The sequence below is a fragment of the Alosa sapidissima genome, chromosome 5 (assembly GCF_018492685.1).
Source record: "Alosa sapidissima isolate fAloSap1 chromosome 5, fAloSap1.pri, whole genome shotgun sequence".
NCBI classification, from domain to species: Eukaryota; Metazoa; Chordata; class Actinopteri; order Clupeiformes; family Clupeidae; genus Alosa; species Alosa sapidissima.
In genome coordinates, this window is record NC_055961.1 from 21906801 (window position 1) to 21933162 (window position 26362).

Consider the following 26362-nt stretch of genomic DNA (forward strand, 5'->3'; position numbering starts at 1 on the left):
ATGTGTCTCTTTCACCTGGTTGTCGTTGAAAAATCGAAGATTCGATTGTGGTTTCTGTGAGCTCAATATGGATTATGGGTCAAAAGTTGAATGAACGAGTACTTACGTCCTTTCGATTTCTTACAGATTGGGCCGTTGTAGCCCACAACACACTAGCTTTCTGCTAATGAATGACGTCATTGACGCATTTGAAAGGCTTTTTAGAACAAATAAGTGACTCAAAAAATATAATACTCAGCGGTGTGTATTTTCTCTGCCCTCTCTTTCGCATGCAACATTCAAATTTCTGGGCAAAAAATAATATCCCGAGACAAGTGGATTTGAGAGGTACAGCTCCATAGACCTCCATTCATTCTGCACTTATTCGTGAGCGCCCTCATGTGGAGCCAGGAAAGGAACTGCAACCAGTTCAGAAACCGGAAGTTTCCCAAGAGTGGCGGTTCTCTCCTTATTAGACATTCTCTGACCATACTTAGTACATAGGTACAGGACCCAATTAGGAAGAGGCTCAAGAAATTTGGTGACCTTAGACCACTATGTGGCGCTACAATCACAGGAAGTAGGCTCATATCTCAGCAACGCTTTCACCTATTGAAACTGAACTTGGTACATGGACTAAGCAACCCATTAGGAGGAGACTCAAGAGATTTGGTAAATTTTGACCACTAGGTGGTGCTATAATCACAGGAAGTGGGCTCATATTTCAGCAACGCTTTCACGTATCGAAACCAAACTTAGTATATGGACTTGGGACCTTATCCTGAGGACACACAATGCATTTGGTGACCTTCAACCACTAGGGCGGCACTAGAGTAACACAAGATTAGGTCATATCTCAGCAATGCTTTCACGTATCGAAACCAAACTTGGTTCATGGACTCGGGACCACATCCTGAGGACATACAATAATTTTAGCGACCTTTGACCACTAGGGACGGTATAATTTGCAACACTTTCTCGTATTGACACCAAACTTGGTAACAATTGGGTGTGTGTATAATGTAACAACATTGCATTGCCATGACAACTCCTGCTCAACTGCTTTGCCCCTCATTGCTGCTTGCAGCTATATTTTTCTATACTGATTCAGAGTTCTTGCTTGAATAGAGCAGGCTTTATTTTTGAGGAATAAAAAACGTCACTGTTAACAGCCGCGCCAGTCTTTGATGTGAAATATCTACTGGAATGTTGTTTCTTTCTATTAACACCTGCCAGGGAATCTGTGTGGCTAAGCTGCTCCCTAGGAGGTAAAATACAAATGGCTATAGCCTATATTTAAAACAATTTATTAGCTAGAAATGATGCAACATGTCTACATCATGTTCTACATTCAAAGCCACTTTGAAAGTTTGTTTAGAATCTAGATCCAGTGACACTGCCATCATGGAAACGGAACGTCACACTCCGGTACTATTAGTTATCCCATAGCCTACTTTTGTTTTGACCAGTTTAGACTTGTTCTAGAAAGTGCATCTCTCAAAAAAAAAACCCTTCAAGAGTGTTCAAAAGAGTAGGTTAGGCCTATATCAAAATAAAGGCTACACCAAAATATTAAGATCATAAAACCACACAGACAGGTTTAATAAAACACCTTTAAATAAAAAACACCCTGATTAACTAATGAACTAACTATTGGGTAATTTTTCTAAACCAGATTAAATAAAAAGCAGAGCAGGGGGTAAGCCTAATATGATTCTTTGAAAGATAGACCTAGTAACAATTGTTATTATTTTATTTTATTAAGGTTAATATGAAAGTGTTTTGATATTTGTGCTGTATATGTTTATAGTAGGTAGTCTACCAACCTGACAGTATGTACACATGTACACTGTAATCTGTAATATTTTTGAAGAGGGATAACACTGTTTGTTTTTAATGAAGTTGTAAGAAAACAGAGATGCTCGCAGTTAAATTTAAATACAGATATCTTTCACTCTTCATTTTTGGGGGGCCCTATATGGCCATTGCGTTCCTTGAGGGGTCCCTGTCAGTTCAGGGCGTTTGGACTCATCCTAATGTTCCCCCACCTAATGGCGACCCTGATAGCCAGGGGTAGGATAAGAACAATGATCAATGCTCAAAGCGTTTGTTGCTTGGACTCTTGGGCCTATATGCTAGAATATGGGCCTATGCTAGAATATGACTCATTAACAAAATGGCACAGCCATTCAATTCACCCAGTGTGTCAGAAACTGTGAGGAGCCGACTGCTTTTTTAAATGCTTTGGAAAAGCTTGATTTTTGCAGATATGTGATGGGATCTAGGAAAACCCATCACATGGTGAAATTTCACCATCTTAAGATTCTGATACCATCGATGGTATCCAGGATATGTCTAGGGGACAGTATTCAAGATGTTGTTAGGATGGTATCAGAATCGTAAATTGGTGAAATTGAAGGATTTTTTAATTTCACTATGTGATGGGTTTTCCCAGATCCCATGACATACTTTTGCACACAGTGAATGCCCTTTGAACTTGCCCCGACAATGGTTGACTTGACTACCTTATGCTTACTGTAATTTGACTCAAGAGGTAGTGCAGGTGAGGTCATTAGCCTACATGCAACATGTTTCTAACTAATCCCCATAGCTTGAAATGGTGGTTTGGCCCAGGAAACTTCCGCTATAAATGTCAATACAAAATGAAAAAAAAACTCCAAGACATTCTCTGTTTCAAAATAGTTTTTAAAAAGTGTTTATTATCATGCCGTTGTCATTTTAATCTCAGACTTTAGCATCAAGCCTTCATCAGGGAGTCAAACCAAATGTTTAAAATGACCAAGCCATGATAATAAAGGCTTTTTCTTTAACTATTTGGGAACAAAAAGTGCCTTGGAGTTTTTTTTCTCATTTCGGATCAGTCAGTTTCCCATCCAGAGAGCACCTCAAACATATGATACTTTGGATGACCCAACTGATAGAATGTCCAAATATACATTTTTGCAGGGGTGTCACCCTTCCTTCTTACGAAAATGTCAATCAATCAAGTGCCATTTTCCCTCCCTTCATGAACGGATGCCCTCAGAGTGGAATGCCTTCTGTCTGACACATTACTGAAACAAGGTACATTTTGCCCTCTTGTGGACATTTAGCTTAATGACCACTGGATCACAAGTATCTTTTTTTTAAGTGTTGGAGGAATTTTATTTTGAATAAAATTAAATAATTATATTGCTATCATTCCATATCAATGACATAATCAATAGCCTAATTATCTGTGATATGGAAGAGATTAAGATTAGTTTCAATATAAATTCCAACATACATGATCCCGATATCGTACTCTGCTTCATTGGAAACAAGATAAACTTTTTGCATGCAATTAAGAGATTCTATCAGATTTTGGTGATACATTCGTGACTGATATAACCCGCCCAGACCGCTACGATCACAGAATACTGGCCTTCTTGTAATTCCAAGAATCTCAAAAACGACAGTATAGGTGGCAGAGCTTTCAGCTATCGCGCACCCCTCCTCTGGAATAATCTCCCTTCCTCAATTCGATTAGCAGACACCCTCCCGATTTTTAAGTCTAGACTTAAAACATACCTCTTCACTGCTTTCCATAGTTAGGTATGGTGCGGTGTGGAACTTCACCCATCTCGGGGATTTTGGAATGGACCACCCTGCTAAGTCCTCGTGTGACTGGCACCCCAGTCGCGCGTGAGATGGTGGTCACTGACCCCTCACCATGCCTTAGTTATGCTGCTATAGCATAGTGCTGTCATGGACTTCTCATGTGCCACGCCGTACAACCCCCCCCCCCCCCCCCCCCCTCCTCTCTCCCCACTCTCTTTCTCTCAACTCTCCCTCTCTTGTCCATTCTCACTATGATTTACTGTAACAATATATAGCACCACTGATCACTTCTTGACATTAACCACATTGATTTCAAGTAAAACTAACCCATTCTACATTTCTCTTTCTTCTCCCTTACTGTACCTCACTTGTGAGTTATATCATCACCAGTCATCAACCATCCGGGTGCCTGGCCCTCCTCTTACCCATCCCACCTGAAGTCCCATCCTTGACTGTATTACTGTCCCCCTACCTGGATTCCTGGCCCGTACAGCCCCATCACCTGCCTATGACAACTCTGCCCGGATTCTGGCCTGTCTGCTGACCCACCACTTGCCCCTGACAACTTTCTTTCCTGGACAATTCCGACGCCGGACTATTGCACTTTCTCTCACTAAATCATGATTAATGCTTTATCATACCGGATACGTAATCATCCCACCTCTTGTAACTTTCACCTCAGGTGCTTTAAACACCATGTCCTATTCTCCACACCTGACTGTCATATGCATTTGTCATTGTTTACAGACCTTACTGTCCGTATTAACCCTAGGCAGATGGGTCAGGCCCTTGAGTCGTGGATCTGCTCGAGGTTTTCTTCCTATATGTATCTCCAATTCTAGGGAGTTTTTCCTCGCCCCTGTTACCCATGGACCTTCCTTCCTTCTTTCTTCCTTTTCTTTTCTCCCTCTTTTCTTTTTCTCTGATTGCCTACACTCTGTAAAGCGCCATGATACATGTGTAATGTTTTGGCTCAATAAATTGCACAATAAATAAAGCACAATAAATTGAAATTGATGTCATCTACAGCTAACTTGGTGCTGACATGGCTGTCATCAAGGGCACGGATACACTTATCTGTACACCTCTTTTTATAATTAGGCTCTTTTTATAGTTTTATAATTAGGGTGAAATATTTTCAAAGGACTTTGAGCTCAATTTGACTGTGCTAATCAGAAACAAAAAAAATACACCCACAATCACTGTTCATTTCAGGTCAAACAAACAACTTTATTTCACTCTCACCCACATGGTCAGATTTTACTATAGAAAAGTTGTTCTTTGCAACATCTACAACATTATTTTCTAAGTTATCTTTACACACATTATACAAAATAGGTGTTTGGTTCCTTCCACATCATGCTTGTAATTGCTTCTGTTTACATTCATCAGATGATTTGATGCATATTTATGGATACCTCAGAGTTTCATGCCACAGATTTGTAGCAATTTGAGGTGTTGTTGACAATACATGCAAAGTTAACAAAAATAAAAGGATGTCCTTTTGCTTAAGTAGTTAAATTCCTTTGCCAAAAGTGTTCTATAAACATGCTTGTACTCTCACCTATGGTGTACAGTCTTTGCACCTTAATAATGGTGCATCACATATCTGATGAAGATTTGCTGTTCACGGTTCCTCAACAAATTGTAGGTCTTGATGGGGCAACAAAGTGTGGAGTACATGGATAGGTATGACAATGACATGTGAAAAGTGCAGACTTGCAGAGAATAACTATTACTTTTAAATGTGTTTACAATGAAAGCCTGTTTTTTTTCTCCTTTAATTGATGGCAGTGGCGGGAGTACATTTAGGTTATAATTTGTTTATTCTAAGCAGAGGCTCAGGGGGTAAAACGTAAAATCCCTTCTAGAGAGTTCATTAAATAGCCAGAATTGTGGTTAGTGCAGAATCTATGGCCTCCTGGCATTTTTATCAGAATTTGTCCCATACCCCGACTCTCTAACTGAAGGCTACTATCCCCATAAGTAAGGTTAAATATTCCCTGACTGAAACAATCCTGATTTGCTAACAAAAAAATATATAAAAGACTGAACAAAGAAAAAAGATCCAATTACATATTTGTTTTTATTTGTATCTGTCTCATTTCCATCCACTCACCCTATTGCTGTAGTCATTACTTACAAAGATATGGTGCTGATAGTCCCAATCAGCAGCAGGTTAAATAGTATTACACGTCATTTCACTACACACAAAAAAAAAAACCATTCAGTCATTGGTTTAAATAATCTTACTTCTATTTGTCCTCAATATATACATCACAGCTGGAATACTTTGGGTCGTGAGATCACTCCGCAGTCAAATGTTTCTCTACATTACTCAAAGAAAACCCAATATCCACGGCACACCGGTTTCGGGACTTCCGAGACCTGGGGGCTACATCCCAAGAAAGCCTTACTAGACCATGTTTTTTTATGTCTGATAATGTCTATGTCTATGTCTTCCAGGTTTCATTGAACACTACCAGCCCAGGTGGTGTCAGCAACACCACATGCGGTATCCCCCCCACCCCCCACCCCTTGGCTGGGTTGTGCTGCATATTGTCAGGCAATCTCTGAAATCCTACAGCAAGGAACTAAAGAACCAGTCCATGTCTGCATCGCTGAGAGTTTGGTATTTATTTGACGGTCCATTAAGACAGGAGAGAGAGAGAGAGGTGGGGGGTGTAGGGGAGGTGCAGGTGGATCCAGGCATCTGCTGTCACTGTTGGCATGAAGGGGCTCAGGTTTTGGTTGCAAGTCTGCTGTTTCCAAAAGGCACGCTGGCCATTGACTACCTTTCCCACCTAGCTGACATCCAGAGTTCGACAAAGCTAACTTACAGGAGGGGCGGATTTTTTGGGAGGCTCCCAGGAACCTCTGAGAGACCTTTAATGTCCAGGGTGGGGAGAGATGGAGCGTTGGTTGATGTTAGTTTTTTTTTTCCAGAGGACATAAACACAGGTCTCTCCACCCACAACTCATCCTGGGTGCATAGCATCTTTTTTGTGGTTTTGATTGGGGTTAAGGACAAATGGTTCACAAAGAGCGATGATGCTAAATGTCCTATAAACCAGGGCTTTTATTTTGGTGGAAGTCATTACATAGAGATGTTCGTGTAGAGTTGCTCGATCTTCTCCTTGAAGTATTCCTTCAGTTCGGGCCGTTTTGCCTTCAGTGTGGGTGTAAGCAGGCCGTTTTGGATTGAGAACATCTCATTGTGGACATAGATGTCTTTCACCTGCAGGGGGAGACACAGACCCAATTATCATAACAGTGTTTTCGATAAATAATGCCGTATGTGTCATAGTTCACAATGGAAAAAAAAAAAAAAAAACTTCAGATGCAGCACTAAATTATTAGAGGGGGGATTTTCACTGCATTTATGGGTAATTGTTTAAAATATAATGTTCACATTCACCTGTTCAAAAGAATGGAGGCCACTGGATTTACCAAGACCCACCATGTCATCCATTATGGCCTTCTTTACATCCTACAAGAAAATAAATGGAATTAACATCAATCGAAGATAACAGTTAATACATAAAGTCAACTTTAAATACTTAAACAGGCACACATACACCGTACGAAAAGTACATACCATATTGTTACATAGATCATCATAATTGCCTTGAAAGCCCTTTTTGTTAGCCCAAGAAGGCATCACTTCTGGATCTGGTACGACAATTCCCACCAGACACGACTGCAAAAACAAATGGATATAGGTCAAAAGTAGTAAGGCTCATTAAAGGACAACAAAAACAACAGAGGCATGCAATTGCTTTTGATAACAACATGCTTCTGACTTGTGATCTGTATCACTGTGTTGCTGTGTAGTGTGTGTTTGATTGTTTTCTGTTTAGTTTTTGTTTTTTGTAACAATGCCTTTGTGTAATATGGTATTTGTAGAATAACTTATATACCTAGAATGGCATAGCTATGTTGTATTGTGTTTCAAAAATGTATGTGAACTATAAAAAAAAAAAAACTTGACTGACTTTTATTAGGATCCAACTAGCTGATGCATGACACTAGCTATTCTTTCTGGGTCCATACAGAACATAAAAACATTAACACAGACTATTAAACAAGCACATGAGATACTATTCTCATGTCCTCGTTTGGCAAGCAGGCCTATCTTAAGACACCAGGGATGGGCATCATAAGCAGGGCTAAGAGGAGTCACCTGAAGGCTGTCCCCATGCACGTAAAGCTGGGACACTGGCTCACTGCGAATGTAGATACTCTCAATCTTCTCTGGCGATATATACTCCCCTTGGGCGAGCTTGAAAATGTGCTTCTTTCTGTCAATAATCTTCAGTGTGCCATTCTGCAACATAGGGTAAGGACATCCAAAGGGGTTAAGACAAAGAAAAAAACTAAGATAATAAGAGAAAATATATTTATTATGTTCTAATTATTATTATGTTAATAATTAGTATGCTCTTTTGTATGCTTCCCTTTCATCAGTTTATATAATTCAGTCTCCGTGTTGACGTGAATGAAAAAGTGAAGTTGCTTACAGGTAGCCACTTCCCAATGTCACCGGTGTGGAGCCACCCATCTGTGTCCAGAGTCTCAGCTGTCCGCTCAGGGTCTTTAAGGTAGCCCTTGAAAACATTTGGACCTTTCACACACACCTTTGAGACAAAAATATAATGGCTGGTTAAGGTAGGCTACAGTGTGCGACCAACTGAAACAGCGCTCTCAACATGCAGTAGGTTAATTGTTTGGTGGGTGTGCTTGATTTCAGTGAAGACACCAACCTCTCCTTCTCCTCTGTTGGCATAATAATTTTTCTCTGGGACATCAACCAGTTTGATGGAATTGCAGGGGAGAGGAGCACCAACATGGCCTAGATTTCAACAATGAAAAAAAAAAACAGTGAACAACGTGCAAACAGAAAACCAGATAGTACTTCAGTAAGACCACTGATAGTTGACCTACACTCTTGCCAGTAGGTGTCCCATTGCTACAGTTGTGACAGGAACCATGCTCATTTGTTTCCTCTGATCTGCCCACACTGGGACAAGTGTTGTCGTCTTACTGTAACTCCCACACACCAGACAAGGGGTCACGACCCCTCTGCACTCCCCTACCGGATGGGATCATGTCGATAGCTTTTGTCCTGCACTCTCGGTGTCGTGTCTAACGGCTGTCACCACTGCCACCCATATATCTTATACGATGACATGAAATCTAACACAGGCAGTTGTTGTACGAGTGATTGCGCTGACCCCTGGAAGCTTTGTCTGATTGTTGTGTTTAATCATTCACTGGTGTGTCTCGTCACAGGTCTATGTACCTGTGGCATCATGCACTGTATGTGCACTCACATATCTCACATGTACTGTAAGTGAAATGTCTGTGTGTGGGTGTGTGTACGTGTGTTTGTGAGTGTGTGTGTGTGTGTGTGTGTTTGTGTGTGTGTGTGTGGGTGTGTGTAAGTGTGTTTGTGAGTGTGTGTGTGTGTGTGTTTGTGTGTGTGCGTACATGCACATGTGCATGTCCCATTCTATTTGAGTCAAATGTGAACTTATGTAACGTGTGCTGTGGGCTGGTCTCCGTGCAAAATGCTTCCTGTTTGGCCACCCCTGCAAGTTACTGCACTGCACTTTGTCTCTGGCTGAATTAGGTCACGAGAGGTAGGCTGATATGAGGTAGACAAAGGGGGGGAGGGAGAGAAAGAGAGGGAAAGAGACGCAGAGAGAGGAATAGAGATGTGAGGGAGAAAGAAAAGGAGAAAAAGAGAGAGAGAGCAAAAGAAGGGAGAGAAGGGAATGGAGAGATAGACAAAGAGAGACAGAGAGGGAGAGAGAGATGAGTGAGGGGCGAAGGGGATTCACCTGAAGTCCAGTCCCCTGGAGTGGTGAACGTGCAGCCAGCAGTACACTCAGTCTGGCCATACGCCTCATACACCTGCAATTAGACGCACACGCCCAGTCCAAACAGGCGTTACACAAACACAGAAGACACTACTCTGTAAATATGTACAGATCTACAACCAATTTAAATCTACACACTGAACAAACACAAGGCACCTGATGGCTCGGCTGTGCCAGGACACATATTTGCATACTGTAGAAGCTCTCTCTCACTCTCTCTATTGCTCTCTCTCTCTCTCTCTCTCTCTCTATTTCTTTATTATTTTGCATAGTTTGGTCTTTGGGATGTTGGTTTATTAGTTTTGTGTGGGTTGGGGGGGGGGGGGGTTAATATGGCCTGGTTTTATTGCTACTTTTTTGACTGTGAATAAAGTAAGCTTAAACATTAAAGTCAAAAAGTCTCTCTCTCACACACACACTCTCTCTCGCTTCAGGGAACAAAGGTGATTATTGTGATTGCTAGACAGCCATTCCTACAGAGCGAGTTTTTGTGTGTGTCGATTACTCACCTGGCAGCCTAGGGCTGCTCTGAGGAACCCCAGCACCGTTGGGGAAACAGGGGCTGCCCCCGTGATGATCATTCGTAACCGTCCTCCCAAACTGGCCTGCCAGAGAAGAATACCGCACATGAGCTTCCTCATATTTTCTGAACTCAACGCTGTCTTCACTAGAAAAATAACATTAGCTTCCACATATTTCTGAGTTCATCGCGTGTGATCATTAGAAACAAAATAGTGCAGTACACAAGAATTTGGCTCCTCACTATTACAGCACATGTGGATATGTTAAGCAGGACTCTCTCACAGGCGCGCACACACACACACACACACACACACACACACGTGTGCATACACACACAAGCTTGAATTTCCCCTTGAGACTTGAATTTCCCCTTGAGGATCAATAAAGTATCTATCTATCTATCTATCTATCTAAGCACAGACACACAAGCACACACACACACACACACTAACACAGACACACACACACACACAGACACTGGCAAACATACCTGTATCTTGTGAAAGAATATCTTATCCCACAGGCTGTCATTGCGGATGATACCATTGCATACTTCTCTTCCTTTTCTCTTAGCTGCAAAGTTAAGCAGCCAGCGCTTCAAAGGCGTGTTGGCCTGGCTGAAGATCTGGTGGAGTGGGAAAAGGGCTCGTGTGAATAGATGGGCATGAAATGGGCATTACATTGTTAGGATCAGAGTGACTAAGATGGAAAAGAACATGTTAGTTCATTAATGGTTTGTGGATGAATAAGAGTGCAAGAGAAGGGACCGGAAAGTCTTTTAACTTCCTCCTAATTAGCTGGGAGGAAGTTACAGCTTTTGCCCATTGCTTTTGCCCCAAAACCTATTGAAGAACTGCCGTTTTTGCCCATTGCTTACACACTAAAAACAAATGCTTAGACCAAAGCCCCAATACCTAAACTTCTTGTAGCATACCTCAAACACTGTGTAACCATCGCTTAAACACATTTCCTGCTTTGCACATTGTTTGCAATTCTGCAACAAACTTATTGGCATCTGACCGAAACGTTGCAACATATAGTTTTACAGTTTTTCTCGATTGCTTTGACCTGCTTAAGGAAACTGGGATCCACTTGGTCTTCATGAACACTTTCTTTGCACAGCAGAAGTCATCTCTTGCGAATGTGTTCACACGTTTTCATTGGATTCACACAGTTCTCACACCCTTTTGTAAAAGAGTTACAGTTTTTTTCAACTGCTTACACACTAAATCTTTGCTTGTCACACAATTTTCTAAACATGTCCTTTAAACATCATAACCCGACACCAAATCTGCAAAACCATACACTAATTCTCAGTGTTTGACTCAGTTTTCAATTGACTAAAACACATTTTGCAAAACACCACACACAATTTTCTACCTAACACACAAAAATCTAACAGGAAGTAACTTGATTTCGTTCTTCAAACACAACCCATCAAAATGCCACACTAAATCACCAGTGCTTCACTCTTTCTCTTCACATGTGCAAACACTCTTTACTTTACTGAACACCATCCAATCATTGCCTTAGTATAGGTCTATGAATAGATATACTCTCTATATAGGTATAGACCCTTTCAATCTGCTCCTAGAGGATTTCCGGTTGAAATATTCAGAACCAATGCAGATACTTTACAGTTTTTTTCAACTGCTTACACACTAAATCTTTGCTTGTCACACAATTTTCTAAACATGTCCTCCAAACATCATAACCCGACACCAAATCTGCAAAACCATACACTAATTCTCAGTGTTTGACTCAGTTTTCAATTGACTAAAACACATTTTGCAAAACACAACACACAATTTTCTACCTAACACACAAAATTCTAACAGGAAGTAACTTGATTTCGTTCTTCAAACACAACCCATCAAAATGGCACACTAAATCACCAGTGCTTCACTCTTTCTCTTCACATGTGCAAACACTCTTTACTTTACTGAACACCATCCAATCATTGCCTTAGTGTAGGTCTATGAATAGATATACTCTCTATGTAGGTATAGACCCTTTCAATCTGCTCCTAGAGGATTTCCGGTTGAAATATTCAGAACCAACGCAGATACTTTGAAAATAGAGAAAATACAGTAATCGGACTTTAGCTTACAGTAATGTTCTACAAAAAGTTGACTTTATTAAAATTTGTCTTTTTACTCTATTTTTGTTTGTCACCATGTTACAGTACCATTAGCTCAATACATTTTTTTGTGCCTCCAGAAAATGGAACGCTTACTGTAGAATTGTTTGTTTCTGCAGTTGAAAGGGTCTATAGGCCTATGAATACATACTGTACACGACCCCCCCCCCCCCCCCACCTCCCACACACACACACACACACACACACACACACACACACACTTGTCTTTAGAAAAAACAAAATCAGTGTTTTCAAAACTCCATGTACATCTGGTGGTCACTGTATTCTTCTTTGCTTTTTTTCTTGTTTGCTGTAAAATACTGTATTCGCAACAGCATTATTAATTATTAATAATTATTTGGGAAAAATCACTATTTTTGGTTTCAATATTGCTTGCATTTTTACTGTGTATTTCAACTTCTCTTTGTTGATACCGTAACTTTCACTCTTGTATGGAAATACATATAGAAAGCCTAAGACAGAAGAGCTTTAGGTTTTGAGCAACAGTGTGTACATGATGTATCCAAAATGTCATATTATGACAAAAGTGTTTGTAATGTGAGGCGAATGTTTGCTTTAAACATGTGTTTTTGACATTTTGAATGTTGTGTGTCATTTTGCTGGAGATTTGGGGCATTTTGCATTTTGTGTGAGCAGTTGTGGGTTTTGTGTGTGGAGTTTTGAAAAATAGACACAGAGTTTTGAAAACGTGTGTAAACAATTGTAAAAAACTGTAACACAGTTGTCATTCAAAGTCTCCAAACTATTGGTTTCCCCGTGTTAAACAAAAGAAAAACATATTTTCCCAGGTGGTAGAGATTCCTTGCATAAGTCTGAATCTCTGATACACCTCTGTGAAACTCCTTTGCACAATTCTTCAATCAGCAATCATTCATTATCCTTAAGAGATGCCATGTCTGTTCTGTGTTGCTATTTGCAAGTATGGATCTAATGCACATTTAGACACTGTACTGTACTGTACTGCCTATTTGGTGAAGAAAACGGTACAAAAGGTATTTACTGTAGATCTATTTCAATATAAAATGACAAGATCAATGAAATTTGTCTTGCCTAGGTGCTAGGTGCTTACTGTATGTCTTACATGACAATGACATCTTGGGAGGAATGAATACAAAAAAATTTTTATTCAGTACATCTAGTCTTTTCACAGTTTTTTCTGATACCAGAAAAATGAGAAATAAATAGAACAGACATAGCAAAAATGTTTCTTTTGAGAACTATATTTTGCATTTTGTTGTCCAATGTGTAATGATTGACTGAAATCACACAGTGATTTGACGACAGGATGTGTTGTTTGAAGGCAAGATTTGCTTTTGCTGCAGTGGTTTGAGAGAGTAACAGTGTAATTTTGTCCAGAGTGCTTTTGTTCAGACACGGGTGTTACTGTAACTGTTTTGAGATTGTGATGTCAGAGTTGACACAGGCATCAAAAAGATCGAGAAAAACTGTAACTGCAAACAAAGACTGTATGCAGCAGCTTGATACTTTTTTGAAATTAGCAAAACCCACACACATACCTGAAAACACTTACAGAGAAAACACCAATCAGCCTGAGGCTTAGCACTACAAATAGACTTAGTTAGTTTTTCTCAAGTGCTTACACACTAAATGCTTGTCACACATTTTCTAAACATGTCTTTCAAACACCATAACCCCACACCAAATCAGCAAAATCATACACTAATTCTCAGTGTTCGACTCATTTTGCAAAACACCCCACACAATTGTCTACCTAACATACCAAAATCTAACACTTGATTTTGTTTTTCTGGGCCAGATGTACTAACGCTTTTGCGCCCACTTCAGGCGTATTTGTTTCGCAATGTGCGTGTAAAATCATTGCGAGGTATGTACAAACAGGCTGCAATGATGTAAAAGCGCAAGCTGCCTGTCGCGGGAGCTAAAAATGGCAAATTGCCTTTTTTGTGTCATGCATATGCATTCATGGGAGGATCCAGGGGAAAGTGGGAGTTTATCATAAAGAGATGGGAGGGGAAGAGTAAAGAGCGCCTAATTATGTATTCCGCGGTATGTACAAAGACTGCTCGTCAAAGCGCACGTCTATTCTGCGCCTAAATACTTCCGCCTTGTAAAAGCAGGTGTTAATCCAAATTGCAGTTCAATGTGTCAATAAGAGAACCTTTCAAAGACAACAAAATCGCTATTTAGAGCACCAGTTTTGTAAGTCTTTGTACTATCAAAAACAACCTTAACTTTCGTTGGCCTTTCAAATGTCTTACTTTCACGTCATTCACTTAAACTTTCCTACTTGCTAGATTTGACCAATCTTCCATAGCCTACGTGCACAAGTAGTTTGAGTAGAACTACTGATCTTCATTATCTCCCTGCTTGTTGACATCTTATCATTTATGGTATTATTTCATGATCACTAAACGTTTGATTCTTTTTACTAATGTTGTCATCAGTTAACTTCATTCAACTGCTATTCCGTTCAGTTGTGGACCTTCGTAAATAGTGGTAGGGGGGCGGAGAAAGGCAGAGAAAGGCGCAGATTACACTATGAATTGAAAGTGTGATAAATACGACGTAACCTTGGGTCTGACAGCGTTCCCAATCTGGCCCTCTCTCTCCTCACATGTGTAAACACTCATTACTTTACTGAACACCATCCAATCATTGCCTTAGTATAGGCATATGAATAGATATACTCTCTATATAGGTATAAACCCTTTCAATCTGCTCCTAGAGGATTTCCAGTTGAAATATTCAGAACCAATGCAGATACTTTAAAATGAAAATGACTCAACTTTATGTAAAACTTGTTACCATTAGCTAAATGACGGAATATATCTAATGCCCAGGAAAGACAGAAGAGCTTTAGGTTTTGTGCAACAGTGTGTGTGTGTGTGTGTGTGTGTATGTGTTTCATCCAGTATTGTAAGTCACCACATTTGGAGGAGTTGTCGTGTGTGTTCATAACATCTGTTGGGCTGCGGCTTTGTTATTGTCAACAGAGTCGCGGCTGAATCTTGTCTGAGCAAATATTGCACCTGTCAAATTGGTGTCCTTGTGTAATATTTATTCTGAACACAAATAAAGAAGTAAAATGTGTGTGCTTGTGTATTTCATCCAGTATTGTAAGTCACCACATTTGAAGAAGGAGGTGTTCTGTGTGTCCATAACATGTCCACATGTTGTGCTCCTGCTTTGTTATTGTCACATGACTGAATCTTGTCTAAGCAATTTTGAACACAAATAAAGAAGTAAAATGTGTGTGTGTGTGTGTGCACGTGTGTGTGTATGTGAGGGTTGGTGTGCGTGTGTGTGCGCGTGTGTATGTGTGTGTATGTATGTGTGTGTGTGTGTGTGTGTGTGTGTGTGTGTGTGTGTGTGCGTGCATGTGTGTGCGTGTGTGTATGTGTGTGTACGTGTGTGTGTATGTGTGTGTGTGTGCGGGTGTGTATGTGTGTGTATGTGTGTGTGTGTGTGTGTGTGTGTGTGTGTGTGTGTGTGTGTGTGTGTGTGTGTGTGTGTGAAGGTGTGTGTGTGTGTGAAGGTGTGTGTGTGTGTGTGAAGGTGTGTGCACGTGTAAATGGAGACGCGTGTTGCACAGGACATTGCCCACCTTGTCATACATGCGGTTGAGGAGCCGGGGCACCACTGGGAAAACGGTGGGTCTCAGCTCCTTCATGTCGTCAGACAGGAGACGAATGTCACCCTGGAAGAACCCCACCCTCCCTCCATGACAGAACACTACGGACTAGAGGTGAGGAGAGAACATTGGGTGGAGCAATGGAGTGTGTTAGTCTGAGGCCATGATTAAGGGCTCAATAAGCATAGCAATATTTTTACTACGGTAATTACAGTAAGGCATCCTGTTTATCCACATTTCATGCACATTTCCTGGACATTTTGCACCAATTGACAAAATGAGTTTAAAAAATTACAGCTTAAGGAACTGTAAGAATATATGTTCACATTTGATATTAAAGTTGCATAATACAGTTTATGTACTATTCTGTAGCTATCTGTGGTAGCTGGTATAGTCAAACAATTCAGTGGTAACACCTAAATAGAAGTGATAATAATTGGGTATTTTTCTACTTGTTACAAGATACTATACCTCAATGAGTCTCTCAAACATATGAGCAAGGGGTAGAAATGAAATGAGACAGTCATCCTGGTTGGGGAAGATTACTTTCTACAATGAATTTGAGAAAAGACAGTGCTTTAGACAGGATAGTATAGCTTAACATGACCTATACACACAATGTAAATGAGTTTGTATTACTGATTTGAATGACTGATCTTTGTCAGTGTTTCTGATATCCACTTACATCAGTAACTTTAAGAAAGCCTGAGAAGTCTGCTACAACATTGCCGTGGGTAAGCATGACTCCTTTGGGATTTCCTGCGGAAATAACACACTCTCCCTCAAATGTTTGGATCTCCACCCTTCTGACCCCCAACACACACACACACACTGATCATCGTAGCCAACAGGGGGCTCCCTCTCCTTTTTATGACATGCTGTAACAGGAGACGTTCCTATGAATGAGGCTGCATACACATAGGGCTTTTCTCAAAGTCAAGGATGGGTCCTTCAAAGCCGCTCTTTCAAGGATGTTTAGTCATCAAATCTCGCCAAGCACTGTTCCAATGTCAAGGGTGCTTTAAAATTCTATCAAGTACTGAGTCCTCCGTTCTGCGCACATGATTTTTAATAATGCACCTGCAGCTTCCTCTACACTCGCTAGTCTGTTCCATTGTGTGTTTTCCGTATGCTAAGAAGAAGCCTTGCCTCGTCTTTGAAGGATTCGACTCAGCAGGACTCGTTCTACCAAGCACGAATCTTTGACTTTGAGAAAAGCTCATAGTGTTGACATAAACAGTCTACCAGTATATAATACCTCCACAACATACTGTACTTCACATCCATGTGAACATGACCAAAGGCCAAGACGAGTTCCATGGACATAAAAGTATGATCCTCCTATGTCTCGTGCTGACTGCTCTGAATACAGTTGACATAAATAGACTACATAGTAACTCTATAACATAGACTTCATCAGCTGCTTGAGTACATGACCTAAGCAAAAGGTTGGCAGAGGTACTGACCTGTTGTTCCGCTGGTGAAGCAGACAATGGACAGGTCGTCTGGCCGCGGAGGCTGTAGGAGACACAATAAGCAATGCTATTAGAGAAGAGTGGGTAATAAAACACAACAAAGCAGGGGTGAAGTAGGGGGGCATTAGCGGAAAACCTAAATGGGGTTACTAATGGTGTGGTCTTTAGGGTATGATGTGGCTGGTGGTTTGAATGTTCAAACAAATGCTTCTGTTTTCAGTTCTCCAACTCCTAGTGTGTTTGTGAGCTGTCAATTCTCATACATATAGTTTAGATGTAACAATTTCATCATAATCATTGAGCTATTCAGCAATATTTGCTCATGTCTGGTAAACAAAAACACACAAAGTCTCTACTGTAAATAAGAGGATTTCATGCTTTTCATCAGTGCTTAATTACAGCCTTGCAGTCTTGGATTACTTCAAAATGTAAAACAATCAGATAACTCTGTTACAGTGCCCAACCACATTTACTACACTGACTGAAATGTTTGGCCTTGTGAGAGATGTACAGGAGGAAGTTCAAGTTCTACTCAGGGTGGTACTGTTATACATTCATCTTTTGGATCTAGCAAACTATGCCTGCTATCATCATCTTTTCACATGTTTATACATGCAACGGCAGTGCTTTGTTGTGGCTTCATTCAAAAGGAAAGCACCTAAGAATCCAAAGCGCGTGTGACAGCCTCTGTGGTGTATAGAGTGGGACAAAGTGACAAACCTCACACCTCCTCACCATCACACCAGGCAAGTAAGAACAACAAGCACTGAACATCAGTCATGACTACAAAGTTTTATATTTTCTTCCTGGATGTCCAGTCTTTATTACAGTAAAGGGGGATAAAACATTGCCTTTTTAATGTGGTTGCCGCTAGGGTTTTTGAACAATGTGTGTATGTGTGGTCACTTATTTTAATAAGAGATGTTTAATGTACCAATGTTTTGAACGTATTACTGCATTTCAATTAGGAGCTGAAGGCACTTACCACTGGCTTTTTGTGATGCTCTCTGCCCAGGGCCTACAAGAGTGATACAAATGTTAAGCTTCTGTTAACTGTGAACTAAAAACACTAAAACAAACAGATATAAACAAGGAGGGATGAGAGGCCAAATCCAAAGAGAGGGAGGGAGAGAGAGAGAGAGAGAGAGAGAGAGAGAGTGAAAGAGAGAGGGAGAAAGGAGAGAGAGAGAGAGAGAGAGAGAGAGAGCGAAAGAGAGAGGGAGAAAGGAGAGAGAGAGAGAGAGAGAAGGGGAGGGTTTAAACACAAGGCATTTGAGTATGTATAATGCATCGGATCACATCTCCGAGATACAAATTATAATCTTTGAAAACGACTCTTTTCTTTCTCAAATGTGTAAACTCCTTCAAAAGTAGCCCTCCGCTTCGCTGTCAACGATGAGTTTCACAATGAGGAGTTTCTCGTGTGTCTTCCCACAGCTGTAGCCACTGCAATTGCGCCTGGTGGCATGCACATTTAACGTCACACCGGCACAGGACCTCCTGACACCTAACCTCACTGCCACCACAGATGTCACCATAGAGTCGCAGATTTGCCACCACATGTTTCACTAGCACATGACTAAGGACATGAGTAGGTGTATAACAGCAGGTGACTGAGAGAGGTTTTTTATTTACCTCGATGTCTTTCAGGGCCTGGACTTGCACCCCACACCTCTCGCCCTTCTCCACCAGCTGGGACTCGAAGGAGTCCATGAGCACTATCCTTTTCAGGCCGGGCGTCTCCTGGCTCTCCACGTTACCCAGAAGCACCTTCGCCTTCTCTGGCTTGTCACAGATCACCGTGGCTATCTCCGCTGTTGGGAAGACAAAGACTCATTTACTATTTACACACATACATACACACACACACACACACACACACACACACACACACACACACACACACACACACACACACACACACAAGCTGGGTAGAGCCTACGTAATTCACTGTATGAAACGGAAACCAGTGTGAGAGTCTCACCTCTGTTGATGATGTATCGAATAGCGTCAGCACCCAACGTGTCATACAGGGGCACCACTACCATAGAGTATGTATAGCAGGCCAGCTCAGAAATGATCCACTGACAGAGAAAGAGAGACAGGGGGAGAAATGCAAGCATTTGATAGGATTTTTAAGTTAAGACAAGATAAGGTAAGATAACAAATACTAAATTAATCTCAAAGGGAATTGGAGTGTCGTAAAAGCATTCATATTTATTCATTTAGTAGACGCTTTTTCCAAAGTAACTTACATATGTCATTTATTACATTACATTACATTACATTTGGCTGACGCATTTTTAGCCAAAGCGACTAACAACATGGTAAACAGTTTAAGTTTTAAAGCAATTCTCAACAATTTTAGGACAATTTAAAAAACGGTAGAGTACAGTAAGAATAAGTGCATCAGTGAGTGCTGTTTTTAACAGTTACGTGTCAGTTCAAGACGGCTGGCAAGTGCTAGGATCAGCAAGACTTGTTGTAAGTGGTGCTATGAGAGGAGATGTTTTCTAAAGAGCTGGGTCTTCAGGAGTTTTTTGAAAATGGAGAGGGATGTCCCTGCCCTTGTAGGAACTGGCAGTGCGTTCCACCAACGAGGAACAACAGATGAGAAAAGTTTGGATTGGCCTGAGCGTACCGGTGGTACCATTTATATTACAAGGGCATTGTTACACTGTCCCCGGAGCAACTCAGGGTTAACTTAAGCAGCTCGGCCTTGCTCAAGGGCACAACGGTGGAAGCCGGGAATTGAACCCACAACTTTTCTTGCTACTTCATGCTAGCCCAGCTCCTTAACTACTACGCTACCACTGCATGCAGCACTGTGAGATAATAGTCAGCCTGTCATTGTAGTAAATAATAGCCGAGCTTTAGAGTTTAATGGCCATGAGCCAAAATGACCTGAGTGTCAGCAGAACAATGTTTTCATCACTTTCATGAACATATAGGAGATGATGGCTATGTGAGATTTTTCATCAACATGTGGGATCTCTCCACCAGACCACTGCATAATCACAAGTCCCCTTGTGGTCTCACCTCTGGTCTGTTTTGTGCGAACACGCCGATGAGCTGCTCGGAGCCAGCTTTGCATCCCTGTTCTAGTAGCCCGGAGCCCAGATGCTCTGCACGGGCTATTACCTGCACACGACAAACACAAGCGCTGACCATGTGAAAAACACAACGCACAGGTAGAATCCTATAATGGTGTTGTTTATCCATATCGTAACACTAACATTAAAGTCACTGTCATTTTTGTGTCACTTGGTTATATGCCGTACATTCTAGTTTTGTCCTTTGTTGAATCATAAATGCTTCTGTGTCAACAGTTAAAAAGCTGAACTAAAAATAGTCAAAACATTTACAAATGAGGAACTACCACATGAGGAGATTCCTCTTAGATGTGAGAGTGCAACCCTTTAGATCAGCATTATGTAGCTATGCACAATACTCTGTGTGTGAGTGGCTGTAAGAAGGGAAGTATTCATAGCTCGGCTGTGAGAAACTATTAACGGTATAAACACTTCCTCAGTATCACCCGAATGAAACCTTCTAGCACAATATCCCGTCTTCAGTCTGACTCAAGTCATTTCATTAGAATCAAAAAGTTGTAACTGTTTGTTTTAAGTTCCAAAACAAACAGTTATTTGCTATTTATAATGCTGATAAATAACTAAGCTCCTTTCAGATAAATATTTTACTGAGTGTTTCTTTGCTTAGCTTTTTTCCCAATCTTTACAATGTTGCTTCAAAAACAGACTGTAACATAGAAGTATTTACAATACCATTTCAAAGCATCTCAGCCAAATGGTATGACAGTGTTCATGCTTACCTCTTTATAGGAGATCCACTTATAGGGCTGATTGGGTAACCGTGAGCCCAAACAGGGTCCATCACCTAAATAAATAAGTATGGAGATAAATAATTATAAATAATAAATAAATAATAAATAAGCAAATAAATAAATAACATTAATTAATCAATGTGATGGGTTGCTATAGCAAAGAAACAGGCCAGACAACACTTTCACAGGATATCCTGAGCTCACCTCAGATTATTGCTTTTGTCATTGAGAAAACCAAAGTCAAATCTCTTTCCTTCCCATAGCTAGCTAGCATGGGTTGTGCAATCACTTACCAGCTATGTGAAGGCCCCTCCTGAACACCTCGTACATGGTCTTTGCATCCTCATGGTAGTGTGACAGTAGTTTTGGACTGTCTCCCAGCATAGATCTGTGGGACCCATCCTGCAACTAAACCATAACCAGGAAGCGCAGGGATTAACTTCACAGCATGTCTATACCACTGATCTATAAAGTACACTTTATAGATCAGTGGTCACACAAATCACAAATCAAGTCTGTGTCCATCAACACATACGTGCTACATTATTGTATGCTTGAGGAAGCCAGAGGCCGGGGGAAAGACTAATTGGTTTGCGTATTGTATGTGTGTCTGTGTTTGACCAAATGACATAGTAATTTTTATAACAGCTTTACATAGTAGCAAGAGCAGAACTTGAAGAAGGGTGAAAATACTAATAATAATGGAGGCTATGAATATATCGAGCGGTTCATGGTCACTTTAACCTCTGCGGCCAACACTGCAGAGGATATCATGTGCACAGTAGCCGTTACATCAGATTGAGAGCAATACAGATCACAGCTGACCAGGATGCAGAATGAATCTGCTCTAGATCTGGCGCAGAGCAACCTGATAGATAGACAGACAGAGAGATAGATAGATAGCACTAGGGAAGGCAACACAGCCAACTATTATGTAAAGCAAGCGTATGACACCTTCCTGTTAACTATACAGAGTCAGTGGTAGACAGGCACTGACAAGCACAGCAGGAGGACAAATGTCCTTATCTGACTGTCACACATGACAGCCATACGTCCTGAGCAGCAACGCCCGCCCTTAGATTGATGTCTTTTCACCTGTTCATTAAACGTTAGTGGCTGGCTGTCTTCAGCAGCCGGGTGTGCTACACTCTTTTTCAACCGCCACCATGGCATCAGAGGGGATATCCAAATCACAGCACTGCGCTTTGCATACCTTTTGCATGGGTGACACACTACACAATGAGTGTCAGCTTCTATCTGCCTTAGTGCTCCGTTTTCACTGGTATAATTGGCGTTGGCGTTAATATGGGAATTAAGTGATTTACAATACCGACACTCTCACTCTAACAACATTAAATACATTAAATGCTTGTTGGACGAAGACTGTTTTGTACTGTATATGTATTATAAACATTTAGTTATGCTTATGCTTATGTTACACTGCCCAAACTTTACTTGAGAGACTGCAGACACCACTCTGTTTTACAGTAACTTCGCCGGTCTCGTTTCTCTCTCATATGTATGTAAGGGATAATGTACAGGGCGACAGGGCGAACTGGTCTTGCTCTATATTGTTTTTCTTCTTTTATCTGTTTTATCTACACTGATGTGTTTTTTATCATGCCAATAATCTTCTGTTATCTTAACAGGTTTAGTGCAACACTAGTGGGCTGTCCGTCTTAGACTCATGACTGAATGGGTTTAGGCCTCACCTGCTCCGACTGATGTCGGAGATCACATGGTGGTTTGATGGCGCGTGGGCGGGTGGCCAGCCAATAGGCCAGCACGGCCGTCAGTGCCCCCAAGCCGACCAGCGTGGAGGTGGGCAGCGATCGGAAGAACTGGCTGAGGTCATCTAGCTCGGGCAACCGCAGACTGCGCAACAAATCCTGAGCCTGCATCCTTTCCATCAGAGTGGAACTGAGCTCTACAGTAGAGAGAGACAGAAAGAGAGAGAGAGAGAGAGAGAGAGAGAGAGAGAGAGAGAGAGAGAGAGAGAATGGAATTCCACACATTCATTCAACACATGCTGAAAAAGTTCACAAAGAAATTGTTGTGGTGGACTTTAATTAAGACTCTCTCTCTCTCTCTCTCTCTCTCACACACACACACACACACACACACACACACACACACACACACACACACACACACTACACACATTACACACACACAGACACACACCTGCATAAGAATACATCTGCTATACATGTTTCAACTACTTAAGGAGCAGTATGCTTCCAGTAAAATTCTTAGTAACAGTCTCTCGCTTCCCCTGAGAAATGAGTCATGCATTAGCCCATCGCACTGCAGACACAAACAGAAACCTGGGTGGGCACACAGACTTCCTAAACTCACAGTGGTGTGTTGTGGGAGATTACATGAGGTTTATTTACTGGGCCAACCACTCTAGACTAACACTTCATTCAATCAATCATTCATTCTCTCTGCTCAAAGGCTGTGGACAGCTGCAAGTTTGTGATTTTAGGATGTTTAGTTATGTATGATAACTACAGAGATGAATATTAAACCACCTCTTCATAGCATAACAGCGATCTGACACTAGAAGTACAAGACAAAAAAGAATAATCTTTACTTTCTGTCACATGGTTTTACAAAGTAAAATAACAGCATGTGACTCCGTAGTTGCTATATATTAACAATCACCAAATATATACTGTATGCACAGTATAGTGTATAGCACCAAATAGTAATAACACTATGCTAAAGTGGTCTCTCCAAATTATTACACCTCTGTAATAACACATTTAAAAACATATCATAGAACATATCACAGAAACTAGTTATGAACAGTAACTATTTCTGTTTCAATGTGGAGAAGAAAGTACCATCAACTTTAGAAGACCCCCATGTGTCAACAATGAAAAGAGAACCAGGTAATGTGTGCATGATGATACAGTATGTCATTAGTGCAATTTATTGGTGATTTTTTGTAATATAGAGTCCTTACATTTTTAAAAAGACTACAGGTTCTTTTGATGCTCCGCCTAGGAAATCAATAAAGATGTGCCTTTAAGCTATAGTATAGTTTAAGCTATAGTTTACCAAGAACAAACAAAGCTACTGCTCATTGGCACTCCATCCACACTCTCAAAATCCAACATTTCATCAGTCTCCATTGGGGAGGATGTCATACCAGTCTCTAAACATGTAAAGAGCCTTGGAGTTATTCTGGACAGTACCCTTTCATTTTCCAACCACATCAATAATGTCTGCTGGACAGCTTATTTTCACCTCAGAAACATCTCCAGACTGCGTCCCTCACTTTCACAACATTCCACGGAAGTTCTTGTCAACGCCCTGGTGACTTCATGGATCGACTACTGCAAAGCAATCCTGCAAGGAATCCCCAATAAACTACTCCACCGGCTCCAACTTCTCCAAAACTTAGCTGCACGCATCATCACCCGTACCAGGTCCACCGACCATGTCACACCCCTGCTGATTCAACTGCACTGGCTCCCCATATCACAACGAATCAACTTCAAAGTCCTGTTAATGACATTCAAAGCCCTGCACAAACTCGCCCCCTCATATATCACAGAACTACTACAGACCTATATACCCCCACGCTCACTCCGTTCATCATCAGCAGCATTACTGGCAACCCCAGACATCAGACTCTCCACAATAGGAGCAAGGGCCTTCTCCCATGCTGCACCAAAACTCTGGAACTCACTTCCCCCTCATATTCGTGCCATAGACTCCATTTCACAGTTCAAAACCACTCTCAAAACTCATCTTTTCAAGTCAGCCTATAAACTTTAAGCACCCCCATCAGCATTAGCTTGCTAGTTGCTTTTCATTACTTTCTATTCTTTTTTACTCTTTTTTAGCTAATACTCTTTTTACTTCTATTTTTTTTATTGTAAGGTGACCTTGGGTGGTTTGAAAGGCGCCAAAAGTCAAATGTATTATTATTATTAGTAGTAACACTTAGACTTATTATTCAGTATGTAGATCTATCTGGATATGTTAGGAATCCCCTCTGTTCTGATATGGTAATGCACCCTATACATAAACATTGTTCTTGCTTTGTCAGCTCATGAATAATTAATTGTAATGACCATAAAATAGCTGACATTGTTGAGAAGCACTTATTTAAGTAAGCTGGTACAGCTGGCAGCCTCTGCAAATGACACAAAGATTCCACAGAAAAAAATGCTTACAAATTTTGATTCTGTTCAAACATAGTACCAAGCACTAATTCAAACAGATATATGTTCCTATTCCTCTATGATGAAAGAGAACAAAATGCCTAAATCCCTACATGTACACAATATAATTTCCCATCAATAAACAAAAACACACAATGTGAATTCATATCAATTGCTGTGGTTTGTAGTAGTTTTCACCTCTCAAAGTGGACACTGGTCCCATATCAGGGAGCAAAGGCCAAATACAGAAAGTAAGAGTCAGGCTACCCATTTTCTGTGTTACAGTGCATTATGGAATCATCTGCCAAAACCTCCTGATTACAGCAGATAGTCCTGCACGGCAGAGTCAATGAGGCTTTGATTCAAATCTCTGTCCCAGTCACAATGTGACATGTGTTGAGCCTTGGAGGAACAGCCTCTTCTGTTTGTGAATGAGAAGGCTAGGTTACCTTTGGCTCAAACTGTCAAGGGAGAAACATCTCCCATGCACTTGTGCCTGGGTCCCACCCCCCTCTGCCCATCTGCACAGCGTCACGAACAATTAGGCTCCTTGGCCCAGGGATTATGGACTATTAGCACAGAGACGAATGAACGACAGTAACCCCCACACACTGCCCTTGATATTTAAAGTCGTTCGCTCTCGCTCTCACTCTCTCTCTGGGCTGCTCCCATTTCTCATAAAAGCATAGAAACTAAAGACTCACCGTGCATTTATTTATTTGTTTTCAGATTTCCACACAGAGTGCCATTTCTAATGCCAAATGTAGCAGATATTAATGCAAGTGATCATTTTTGGCACTGATAAAAGAAATAAGAGTGCTACTAATGGCCAACGTCAGCTAAAGCTGCTAGCTAGCAGTTTGGTCTTTAAAAAAAAAAAAAAAAAAACACAAGCAAAGCAATGGCCAGTAAAAGACTTACAACCGTGAGAGACAGTCAGTGTCAGTGTGCCGTGGGTGTCTGGGGCAGGGCAAATCTTAAATTGCCCTCGGGGAAACCTGTCATTACCCCTCACCTCTGTGAGCTTACATGCATAGAGCTGAGGGAAGGAAATGCGCAAGCTCAGTGTGTGCTCAGCAGGCCACCGTATCACACCACCCTCAGCAGA

At 41.1% G+C, this 26362-nt stretch overlaps 1 protein-coding gene across 9 annotated transcripts in view; it reads right to left on the reverse strand.

The window, feature by feature from the left end:
• Positions 1-4784: 4784 nt before the first annotated feature.
• acsl6 (acyl-CoA synthetase long chain family member 6) overlaps positions 4785-26362 on the reverse strand; it is a 70255-nt gene continuing 48677 nt past the window's right edge. For all 9 annotated transcript variants that reach the window (XM_042091091.1, XM_042091087.1, XM_042091089.1 and 6 more), the window contains 20 exons: positions 22789-23003; positions 21370-21484; positions 21065-21129; positions 20272-20373; positions 19217-19316; positions 18868-19046; positions 18218-18250; positions 17224-17275; positions 16443-16516; positions 16229-16306; positions 15731-15865; positions 10474-10608; positions 9971-10066; positions 9423-9495; positions 8343-8431; positions 8100-8216; positions 7763-7906; positions 7178-7279; positions 6998-7069; positions 4785-6817 (listed from right to left, as the gene is read on the reverse strand). In XM_042091091.1, coding sequence (XP_041947025.1) covers positions 6677-6817; positions 6998-7069; positions 7178-7279; positions 7763-7906; positions 8100-8216; positions 8343-8431; positions 9423-9495; positions 9971-10066; positions 10474-10608; positions 15731-15865; positions 16229-16306; positions 16443-16516; positions 17224-17275; positions 18218-18250; positions 18868-19046; positions 19217-19316; positions 20272-20373; positions 21065-21129; positions 21370-21484; positions 22789-22986 — 2100 coding nt within the window. In that variant the 5' untranslated portion in view covers positions 22987-23003 and the 3' untranslated portion in view covers positions 4785-6676. The remainder of the gene's footprint in view (positions 6818-6997; positions 7070-7177; positions 7280-7762; positions 7907-8099; positions 8217-8342; positions 8432-9422; positions 9496-9970; positions 10067-10473; positions 10609-15730; positions 15866-16228; positions 16307-16442; positions 16517-17223; positions 17276-18217; positions 18251-18867; positions 19047-19216; positions 19317-20271; positions 20374-21064; positions 21130-21369; positions 21485-22788; positions 23004-26362) is intronic.